At 36.8% G+C, this 12,429-nt stretch overlaps 1 protein-coding gene and 1 non-coding gene across 4 annotated transcripts in view; one reads left to right on the top strand and one right to left on the bottom strand.

Moving 5' to 3' along the window:
• The window catches only part of LOC129780428 (uncharacterized), a 62,965-nt gene that overhangs the window by 28,491 nt on the left and 22,045 nt on the right, over positions 1 to 12,429 (bottom strand). For 2 of the 3 annotated variants that reach the window (XM_055788697.1, XM_055788695.1), the window contains exon 5: positions 11,513 to 12,421. In XM_055788697.1, coding sequence (XP_055644672.1) covers positions 11,513 to 12,421 — 909 coding nt within the window. The remainder of the gene's footprint in view (positions 1 to 11,512; positions 12,422 to 12,429) is intronic. The other variant, XM_055788696.1, reaches the window with a different exon arrangement.
• On the top strand, positions 3,060 to 3,197 carry LOC129780710 (U4 spliceosomal RNA). The gene has a single exon (XR_008744007.1). It is a non-coding gene; the product is annotated as a U4 spliceosomal RNA (small nuclear RNA).

Genomic DNA, 12,429 nt, shown 5'->3' with positions numbered 1-12,429 from the left:
CCGTTTGCGCTTCACGTTGTCGTAAGTGACCCACTTTTCATCGCCAGTCACCATCCGCTTCAGAAACGGGTCGATTTTGTTGCGATTCAGCAGCGATTCACATGCGTCGATACGGTCAAAGATGTTTTTTTGCGTCAACGTGTGTGGCACCCATACATCGAGCTTCTTTGTGAATCCAAGCTTCTTTAAATGGTTAATAACGGTTTGATGACTTATCCCCAGCTCTTGGCCAATGCTACGGCTGCTACTATGCCGGTCTTTCTCGGCTAATTCAGCGATTTTGTCGCAATTTTCGACGACAGGAGCGTGGCGCATCTTCGACGACCTCTACACCAGAACGAAAACGTTGAAACCATCGTTGTGCGGTGGAAATGGAAACTGTATCGGGTCCATAAACTGCACAAATTTTATTGGCAGCTTGAGATGCATTTTTGCCTTAGTCATAGTAGTACTGTAAAATATGCCGGATTTTCTCTTTATTTTGCTCCATATTTGCGACACTATAACTCACGAACGACTTAACCAAACAAAACACTGTCAAGGACTATATTATAGCGCGCAAAAATACCTTTCCAACAAGCTATAGTATGACTCGATACAATGAATACAACTACGATACAATGAATAGAACTACGCGCTTACAACGACACCTCGCGGAAATACCGTAGGACTTTTTTGACAGCCTAATATAATCGAGTCCGACCTGTATTCAAATTATTCACCGCACAAAAATAATATCCAATAAAATTTGTTTTTTTTTCCATGTATACACAATACAGTGCCAATGAATGTATGGGAAAAGAGTGTCCTTCGAATTTTTGAACAAAACTTCCTTCCTCCTCTATGTCAAATTTCAGCTCAAAATCACCCAAAGGGGGAGTACAAGAAATCGGAGTTTGAAAAAAAAAATTTTTTTTTGATGCCAAATGCCTTCAAATTGCATGACGTTGAGATCCACTGTCATCCGGATTTTTTTTTATCAAAAATCGACTCTCTGGAACGTTGTTTTGGATTACGACACAGAACGTATGGTTTAATAATGGTGGCAAAGGGAAATGGTCATTACGATTTTTCATACGGGACTTCCTGCAAAATGATGGTTTGCACGAGAAAATACCCTAAGAAAAATTCAGCTCAATCGGACTTCATTTACTAGTGTCACAAAGACGACGAAGTTTGAGTTTTTCAAAAACCGAAAAATCACCAAAATCACATAAATTCAAGGTTTGAAAAAAAAAATTAAGTCAAATGCCTTAGAATTGCATGAGACGTCGAGATTTACTGTCATCCCAGAGGAAAATTCATGGTACACACAATAAATTGCAAAGTCACAAAGTAACAAAATTAAAACTATTGATTGATGTCTGGTACGATTTACATGCGTTTTTTTGTGCGTTCTCCATCGCTCGCACAAAAAAGGTTCGCCTGTATCATGAATCATCACGCGTAAAATCCTGTCTAATATATCTAATATATCCATACGCGATGACGAGAAATATGCCTGGGTAAGCTGAGAAGGCAACCGAAAAAAAAATCATAGACTTCGTTCAAATCATCTATATTCATGCCTTACTGAAACTTTTTTGATTTTTTTGTCGGTTTTGCGTAACATATCCATTTTGAAATGAAGTAACTGTAATAAGAATTTAATTTTTCAACTTCTGAATCTGATTCATGAAGAATATAAAATTGTTATATTCGTAGAAGAAATTAATCTAAAAAAATACTTTCCTTAATTACTTAGGTTTTAATGTTGTAATGTTGTCCCAGCTTTCCAATATTATTATCAAGAGCTAGGGAGAAAATTTCGTCTATATTTTTTCTCGAGGAAAGTTTATCAAAAATAATATCTGTCTGTCTGTCTGTATGTTCTATACAGATTCGAAAGCCACTGAATATATCGATGTACAAATTTGTGTATGAGGACTCTCGAGTACGAGGAGTATTACTGTGCATTTAATTTTGATCCATCTCTAGTGGGAAAGGAAGATGAAAAAAATGTTAAAAAATAATTATAAAAATTGAAATAAATTGGTGAAACCAATACTGTTATTCTGTATAATACATGCTTCCTCACATACATCCCGGGATTTTACTTAATATTTCTCTTTTGTGAAATTTCTAACTATTCGTACAGTTCACAAATAATTTCGTGTACAGATCGGACTCGATTATATGTGATTCCATTATATACAACTTTGGACTCGATTATAAACAGTTTGGATTTTTTTTTATATTTAAAATATGACTTATTTCAAGAAGAATTGTAACCTTTCAACGTTAAGGTGAAATTGAAGTGGCTATTACATGTACAGTGGGGTAAAAAATGGCATTTTTGAGGATTTTGCTAGAATTTTCACCGGGAATTGTTTATGTCGATATTGCACTCAAATTAAGAAAGATAGAAGTTGGGTGTCAAAGAAAAAAATAAAGAGCGGTTAGAGAGCTTTAATTTAGTTGATAGAAAAAAATCTAGTATAAATAAATAAAATTAATAATAACACATTAAAAATTATTAACTCTTAAGTTTTTCACTTCCAAAATGTGATTAAAATCCACAATTTTAGATTTTCCACTACTATATCCTGTACAAAATTTTCTCATCTTTCAAATGAAAGCAACAGAATCATCTTCGTAGCGTGTTTTTCAATGTAGAGTCAGTTTAAGGCAACAGAGTCCGAAACAAAAAAAAAGTTCTATAACTCTGTCATTGTTGAAGTTAGAAATATGATTGACTATCACCTCCTGAGAGAATCTGAATATTTTTTTTTTCATGTGAGAAAGGTGTTTTCTGAGTGGATAAATCAAAAATCAAGTTCTTCTTTTATATTCAAAAAACCAAAAATTCAAGATTATATACATCGAAAAGAAACCAGAAACTTTATATAATCGAGTCCGCCCTGTACTTAGAAAACTTAAACGTGAATAATTTCATTTCTTATGCAATGAAGAGTCGTTTCTGAAATTGTTAATGATTTTTTTTTGTGTTGTACGTTAAAATTTCCTATGATCAATTTTATAGATTAGAATTTAGATTGATGATTTTCAATTCAATTTATAGCTTTGCGCATTGGCCATATCGTAACCAATGAGGTTCTACCGAGGTGCGACTATTGCTAGTTGAAAAAAAATCACTTATGTTTTACAATTCTCTCATTGCTCAGCCCAGAATAAACAAATCTTCGAATAAATAAATTAAAATCTCACATCAAAGAATTTCAGATTAACGAATTTCTCACTACCTTTTCCTTTGTTATACGTAGGAATGTACCAAATAATTACTTGTTATCTATTAGAATAATAAATTGATTAAGACTCTAATTTAATTTCAAACTATTCGTGTTAGACTCACTGTAACACCGATCGATAAGGCTAATTTCAGTGTATATGTTCCAAATTTGATGAACTTTATAAAACTATATTACTGAATAAATTTAGGCATAGAGCACGAGAGTTCAATTCTAAGGAAACTTTGGAACCGAAGTGAATCTGTAGTACAATATCTCTCGCTAATCCTGTTCTGGTCGGGGGATTTTATGTCAAAGAAATTTCTGCCGACTTGCACTGTGGTCACGCGTATTTTAGAGCTTGCCACTCAGATATATCCATCGCGTGTTGTTTAGCACAAGAAAACTCAACTAAGTACTAATAAATACGACGAGAGCAGGGCCCGAAATCTTCGAAGATGAAAAATGAAGATTAACTCTCCTCTCAGTAGTTTCGCTTTGCCTAGGACTACTTAGGCATTCGCCGTCAACATAATTTGAATTGACGAGCGTTGAGAGCGAGGATGACTGATGAATTATTCTAGTCAATGATTAATCTAATTAACGTGACTAATAAATACAAATCTGCCTTTTCATTCAACTGACTTCAATCCACACTTCTACTTCTTCCTGATACGAATCTCCTTATCCGCGTTCACAATCTTATTTTAACGTCCATTAAAGTGAAACGAAAACATGATTTCTGACGCAAAAAAGTAGTTACACCATTAATAGACGGTTTATTGCCTGCACACTGTGAACTCGAACCAACAAACTTAGACAGTTATCAGGTGTGCTATAAAGGTCCTCGCGTTAGTACTAGTAAATAGTGTGCAGTTTGGGAGGAATTCTAAACAAAATTTTAGTTCACTTTGTCTCCGAGTTCATTTTTTTGGAGTGGGTTAGTGGGTTATATCTATGATACAACTGGAAGGTTGACGTGGGACTACCGTTGGCTTAGTAACCATTTGTTTGTATTGATTAAATTATTGATTGAATGGCATTGATATCAATATATTTGCTGTGTAATAATTGTGAAAGAATTTGCAGTTAGGATGTTTCGATAACACTTGACATTTTACAGTTATTCAATCGCTTATCTAATGAAAAATAACATTTTTGACGTAGGATTACGTCTTTCGGGAACATATTGGGGTACAAATTGAAAAATGAAAATCGATCGCATCATGAAAAATGTCCAATTTCAAACGCTTGTTACTCATTCATTTCATGATGGATTGATGAGATTTTTGCATCAAACGATTACGGCACTCCATAACAATTTTTCACATGGAATAAAATAGTATATATCATATAACTAACTATCGAACAATTGAAAAAATTCAACCCCTATCCAAACAGAGATACCCAGTCCTGATTGGTCGAAATTGACGTCATTTCTTTTTCGCACCCGATTCGTTCTCTCACCGGCAAGCTGCATGGCAATCTAGTAGGAGGCGCCTACTTCACACATACCAAATGATATAAAAGGAAGGAGCATTCGTGGATCTCATTCATTCTTACAACGGACGTGGAACGGACAACAACAAGTGGAGAGCAGCAGCAGTGAAAGCGCCTAAAATATAGGCGAGCATAGAAGTTGTGCGGTCAAAATGCGAGCTGTGTCTCACATCGAGCTTCTATGGCAGCATAAGCAGCGGCAAACAGTAGCAACGGTTGTTGAATTCGATCTACTACTAGTGGCAGCAGCAAGCATCATGAGCGGATCGTTTCAGGCATGCTCTCTCCGTCAGAAGTGCGAGAACGTTTCTTGGCATCGTGAAAGTACAGTATTGAATCTGAGCGGCCAACAATTGAGCTGTGTCTCACATAAGTGGCAGTAGCAGCAGCAGCGGCGGTAAACATCAAGGCTGAACCTCAACAATCGAGCTGTGTTTCGCATCGGTCCACTACTGTTGGCAAGAACAAACATCATGAGCAGAAAGTTTCAGGCATGTTATCTCTTTCTGCTGATACTACTGCCCAGTTAGATTTCTCATTTTGTTCGACGCTCAGATCGGTAAACATATATGTTTTTAGTGTTTTAAGTGTGGTCACATCAGATCAACATCAACCAACATGACCTCATGCGGCAAGGAAGGCAAAGGAGGATCGAAGCGTATCGCAAGGTTCTACATGACAATATCCAGTGTATCAAACTCGCTATTCGCCGTTTAGCTCGACGTGATGGTGTCAACGAAAACCACCAAAATAAAAACAGAAATAGGCAGCAGCGGCTCCGAAAATGCTACCGCTGCCAAAAAACAAAAAATACCCAACAACCAAACCAAACGGCCCTTTTCAGGGCCATCAGATCATTATCAAAGAGTTTAACAATATATTTTTTCAAACATCCAAAATCAGCATGCGACAGATAGCCTAACGTAATCCTACGTCAACTATGCGGTCGTGTCTCGGACACAACCTTCTGTGACTTTTTTTTAATTGTGAAACTTTTGCATTAAAAAAATGGACTTTTTTCGGATGGTGATTAAAAAGACTAAGACAGATGATTGAGTTTGATAAATTCCCCATGGAAGGTGATTATATTAGCTTACTTGCAAAAAAATTCTACGCCCTAGCGAGCGGCCTTCCGGCAGTTAACCGGAACATTCGCCGAGGCGGACGAAAACATGCGTGTAGGCATGTTTTTGAGTTCTTTCTTCGTTTTATTTATCAATTCCTTCTCAGTTTTCGCGAAAAAAATGCTGGAGTAGATCTTACGCTTCAAGTTTGCCCAGAAATTCTTGATGGGACGCAGCTGAAGGACGTTGGGCGGGTTCGCCGACTAGGGTACCACATCGATTCATCTGCTCTAACGATCGCTTCGAGTAGTGGGCCGACTCCAGATCCGGCCAGAACACCACGTCTTCACCCTTCTGGTATTTATTGATGAACGACATAATTTCCGGCAAGCACTTCGTACTATAAATTTCCCCGTTCACGGCCAGTCCGGAGCTAAAGAAGAGCGGCTTTGACATCCCCTTCTCGCTGATTGTCAGCCACAGCAGCACCTTCTTGGGGAACTTGGTGTGTAAAATAAACTTCACTATGGAGCTCACTTCCTCTGTGGGGAAGTAAAATACGAAGTGCCCTACCAGTCGTTGTCATCCAGGGTGAGATAGGTCTCGTCGTCCATCACCATCGCCACGTCGCGATTCGCCGGGAAAATCGACTTGACCATTTTATTCAGCCGCTGTCACTACGTTATTGCCTGCAGCTGCGAGACCAGTGAACGGGACTTCCGCTTCCTGACATGTATGTCCATGTTCGCCAGGTACTTTTTCACTGTTTGGCCGGTTGCACCGATCTCCGGGCCAAGCGTAGGCAACGATGTAGCCACGTTTTTCAGATATGATTTTCCAAAGTTCACCGATGGTTCGAACGGTTTTAGCCGTTTTTTTAGCCGATTTTTCAAAGTTTGGAATAAATAGAGGAGGATTTAATTGCAAATCGTATCAGATTCGTAACTTCCTTTTTCATGCGATTGTGTTAGATTGCGATTGTGATTGTGAAACCTCTTTAAGGGGGGGCTGCCATACAAATGGAGCATAAATTTCTGCTTAACTCGAAAACTAATCAATCCAATAGAGCCAAATTTGGCATGTGAGGTTTCAGGGGGCACGAAACGATTCTATGGTGAATAGACACTCCTCCCCTTCTCTAGAAGGTGGCTGCCATACAAATGAGGCATAAAGGGCCTGGCCGGGTAAGGAAGTAAAAAGTGCCCCCAAACCAAATCACTAGCCGTATGGCAAATATTGTAAAGGATATTAAATAAGAAATTTTGGCGGTTTATTTGAACCCCTATCTGGTTTGACGTAGGATCTATAGTGAAAAACGTACTTTTCGTTAATTTCACGCCATCCTCAAAAGATCCGAGATAAAAATTTGAAAAAAATACTGAATGTGCATCTTACTACGATGTATCAAAAAAAATTATCAAAAAAAAATTTCATCAAAAATTTTAGTACTAAAAAAAATAATGAAATCTTGAAAATTTTTTTTTTGGGATTTAGAGATTCAGTACTACTCTAATTCATATTTTAATGTGTTTCTACGGCTTTTCTAGATATGTGTGATTTTTTTCAGATTTTTTTCAGTGTTGCGCGGTATCAAAAATTTTTTTTTTTATGTTTCCAAAGAGTGGTTAGGTAAGGGAGTAAAAAGTGCCCCCAAACCAAATCACTAGCTGTATGGCAAATATTGTAAAGGATGTTAAATAAGAAATTTTGGTGGTTTATTTGAACCCCTATGTGGTTTGACGTAGGATCTATAGTGAAAAACGTACTTTTTCGTTTATTTCACGCCATCCTCAATAGATCTGAGATAAAAATTTGAAAAAAATACTGAATGTACATCCTACCATGGTGTATCAAGAAAAATTATCAAAAAAAATTTCATCAAAAATTTTTGTACTAAAAAAATATTAAAATTTTGAAAATTTTTTTTTTGGATTTAGAGATTCAGTACTACTCTAATTCATATTCAAATGTACTCTTACGGCTTTTCTAGATTTATAAATATCTTCAAACTGTTTTTTTTTTCAAATATCTAATACTAAAAATAAAATGAAAAAAAATACACAGTACAAAAAAATGTTATAGATTTTCTGGCATTTCGAAATTTTGAAAAAAAAAATATAACTTTGAGACCCACTCCTGCTCAAATTTTTATTTAAATGCGTTCGTATGTGTCTTTTTTCTACATGTGGCGTAATTTTTCCTGAATTTTTAAGAGCATTGTGTGACACAAAATAATTTTCTTCATCGTCTGCATTATTATTTTTATTTTTTTGAAATCGATTATTTTATTGTATTCGTGGTTTTCAATTGAAAGATTAAAATAAAAAAACAAATCGAATTTGTGGTCTCAAAGTTATATTTTTTTTCAAAATTTCGAAATGCCAGAAAATCTATAACATTTTTTTGTACTGTGTATTTTTCTTTTTTATTATTTTATTTTTATTATTAGATATTTAAAAAAAAACAGCTTGACGATATTTATCAATCTAGAAAAGCCGTAAGAGCACATTTAAATATGAATTAGAGTAGTATTGAATCTCTAAATCCCAAAAAAAAATTTTCAAATTTTCATAATTTTTTTTTAATACTAAAATTTTTGATGAATTATTTTTTTGATAATTTTTCTTGATACACCGTGGTAAGATGCACATTCAGTATTTTTTTCAAATTTTTATCTCGGATCTATTGAGGATGGCGTGAAATGCACGAAAAAGTACGTTTGTCACTATAGATCCTACGTCAAACCACATAGGGGTTCAAATAAACCGCCAAAATTTCTTATTTAATATCCTTTACAATATTTGCCATACAGCTAGTGATTTGGTTTGGGGGCACTTTTTACTCCCTTACCTAACCACTCTTTGGAAACATAAAAAAAAAATTTTTTGATACCGCGCAACACTGAAAAAAATCTGAAAAAAATCACACATATCTAGAAAAGCCGTAGAAACACATTAAAATATGAATTAGAGTAGTACTGAATCTCTAAATCCCAAAAAAAAAATTTTCAAGATTTCATTATTTTTTTTAGTACTAAAATTTTTGATGAAATTTTTTTTTGATAATTTTTTTTGATACATCGTAGTAAGATGCACATTCAGTATTTTTTTCAAATTTTTATCTCGGATCTTTTGAGGATGGCGTGAAATTAACGAAAAGTACGTTTTTCACTATAGATCCTACGTCAAACCACATAGGGGTTCAAATAAACCACCAAAATTTCTTATTTAATATCCTTTACTATATTTGCCATACAGCTAGTGATTTGGTTTGGGGGCACTTTTTACTCCCTTACCCGGCCAGGCCCTTTCTCCATAATTCAAGAACCAATCAAGCAAACCGAGCCAAATTTGGCATGTGGATGTTTTAGGGGGCACAAAACGTGTCTATGGTGAATTAACATTCCTCCCCCTCTCTAGAGGGGGACTGCCATACAAATGAAACCCAAATTTCTGTATAACCCCAAAGCTAATCAAGCAAATGGTATCAAATTTGGCATGTGGAGGTTTTAGGGTGCAATAAATGTTTCTATGGTGGTTACATACCCCTTCCCTCCTATCTAAGTGGAGGGCTACCATACAAATGAAAAAAAAAACTGCATAACTAATGAACTAATCAAGCAATGGAAACGAATTTGGCATATGGAGAATTTAGGGGGCAATAATTGTTTATATGGTGGTTTGACAATCCTCCCCTCTCTCTAAAGGCAAGGGGGCTGCCATACAAATGAAACACAAACTTCTACATAACTCGAGAATTAATCGAGCAAATGGAGCCAAATTTGGCATGTGAGGGTTTTTCTGATACGAGAAATGTTTCTATGATGGTATGACACCGCTCTCTTCTCTTAAATGGAGAGGGAGTCCAGTGAAAAAAATACACATATTTCAACCAAACAACCTGAAGGAGAATGGGAAAATTCGAAAAAATCAAATTCGCATATGTTACATGATGACATACGTTGTTAGTCCATTTGATGTTTGCGCTAACGAAATTGATTTTCATTCGAAAGTGGAAATGGATTTTAATGTAATAAAACGCACCCCTATATCTTCTTCTATCTATATAAAAATGGATCACCGAATGTGTTGATAATAGCAAAACTCGAGAAAGGAATTGTCCGATTTAGGACTGCCTTTATTCTATCATATTTTCTGTATCAAACATTTCCATGTAACGGAGAAACATGTTATATGCAAGTGTTGGAAAAATCTTCGAAAATTGTGTTTGAAAATAATCTGATGTTATAATGAAGAGTTTTGGTAGAAGTACTAGGAAATTTATAATAAAAGGTAATTTTAAAGGATATTAGATTAGAAGATCAATCAATGAACAGCTCTGCGATTGGACCCATGAACGTGCGCTTAGTAAGAAAACGTGAATGTGATAACGAAAAATAAATTTTGGGTGGGAGTAAGTTTGCCGGGTCAGCTAGTACAAGATAAAAACGATAATCTCATCTAAGATATATAAATCGTATCAAATAATTAAATACGAGTGTTCAGTAATAGTTTTATTTGTTTTGATAGTGCGAACGTAATTTATTTGGAATCAATTTGATGTTGCAGACAAGAAATACGGGAAACCTTCGGAATGGTATGAAAGTATTACAAGGCATTTAGCAACAGTCAAAATACGTTTTCAATCGCCAAAATGGGGGAGGTGGACAAGAACGGCAAATGGACACATGATTTAAATTTGAGGCAAGGCAAAAACGCATGTTAAATCTAGTTCTCCCGAAAACCTACCATTTTGTCCAAAATTCCGAACACTTAAGCTTTGTTGGCCCTTAAACAGTGTCTCATTACTTAAAATGGTACTTTTTCGCGAAATTATTGTGGTTTTTGGATACAGTAGAGCCTTTCCTTTCATTTGGCCACCATAAAATTAATTTACAAATTCATATTCTCGGTGAAAAACTAAAAATATGTTTGATTACATTTGTCTCAAATTCCGAACATCCAAAATGCATTTTTTTGAAATCATAACTTTTGAGCTAGACCTATTCAGATGATCGATATATCAAATTAAAGCGAATTAGCTATTCTTCTTTGGAAAAATATAACACTCCCAAAAAAGTGGATTTTGTGCTTCGAAACTTGATTCAAATTTCGAATTTGCTAACGCAAACATTTTATCGCTGGTTTTGACAGTCACTTTTATGCAAATGCTTATAATGCTTTGCGGTCGTCTGTCTGCGCTCAGCCATCACAGCAAGGAACCATACTATTCTTATACTTTATTTAACCATGTTTACATATTTTCTAAATGATGTTCCTGTCTAGTGAATATTACTAAGTATACGCCACGGGAGCACCAACACTGACAACTTGCTTACATCACCTATTAATGAATATAGCATAAAAACAGTTGAAGCGAGCAATTGTGTGATGATTGCAATTAATGCTGAACGCAGCGGATATGCTCTAAACGGTGGCCATAACCCTAATTCTCCACTTCAGTGGTAATCGACATATATAAAAACAGTTCGACATTGAAAGTGAGAACTATGCAATCGGAAACAAAGCTCATGTGGCATCGCGGATCGAATGCAATGTGTTATGCCTGTGTCAGGCGGTGATGACATTTTCCATCGGTCGATCAGAACAGTAAATATAGAATGTGTTTACATTCCGTAATTCCATTTTTCATTCATTCAAATTCACTTTTACCGTAAAGTGTGTAAACTTTTAATTATCATTATTGTATAACGGTACTTACGTCTAAGCTTCGCCGGGTATAGGTCATGCTTATCTTCTGTCACTCTATATCCATCATTACCGCTTGGTCCAATGGGAGAAGGTGGGGGTCTCGTAACACCGTACGATGGTGAACCAGGAGCCGACCCAGAGCCGGACGGTCGAAGTGTCCCTCCGTAATCAATGGGTCTGTTGTCTGTTGGTCTTTGAGGCCCAGTTCCTCCGTATCCTGAGACGTTATTGTCTACCGGTTTAGTGCTGCCAGTTGGGGCTGATGGGGCAGACGGCCGGCCAAAATAGCCAGCATATTCCGGTCGCAGGTAGTTACCATCGAAGGTTGGAACGTTTTGGGCGTATATCTCTGGAAGTCGGTCGTTATTGTTGGGCATAGGATAATTTTTTTCGTAGAGCATTGGGAATTGGTACGGATAATTACCAGGACGGGATGGACCCGATGCTGGCGGGTATTGGGGCCTGAAATCTAGTGGATACTTTGTAGGAGATTCACCGGGCATCGTCGGAGGACCTGGTTGTTTGGGAGGATATCTATTGCCACCTGTAGGAATTGACGGACCGTAAGCGGTGTTCGTAGGAGGAGTATAGTGATTTCCGGGTAGTGTGGATGAGGGTTGCTCCTTTGTCGTGTAATATTCTTCACCAGGTGCAGTCGTTTCCGGGACTACTTCGGCAGTTGGCTGTCCAAAAGTAGAACCGACGCTGGTGGAAAATGTGCTGGGATATTCGCTGGTGGGTCTGGTTGGGTCAGTGAAACCTCCATTACTGCTCGATTGTGACTCGCCAACAGTCGTTGTGCCACCAGCTGTAAAGACTGGCGGACCAGGTCGATCTATTGGACCAGAAGGGGGAAACTGTGCCGTGGGTCGTTGTGTGCCTCCTGGGGGCAGCTCACTAGCCGGAAAACTTCCAAGTCCTAAAAAT

Source organism: Toxorhynchites rutilus, chromosome 3, assembly GCF_029784135.1.
Source record: "Toxorhynchites rutilus septentrionalis strain SRP chromosome 3, ASM2978413v1, whole genome shotgun sequence".
Taxonomy (NCBI): domain Eukaryota; kingdom Metazoa; phylum Arthropoda; class Insecta; order Diptera; family Culicidae; genus Toxorhynchites; species Toxorhynchites rutilus.
Note: the sequence above shows the minus strand (reverse complement) of the source record. Positions and strands in the feature narration are given on the sequence as shown.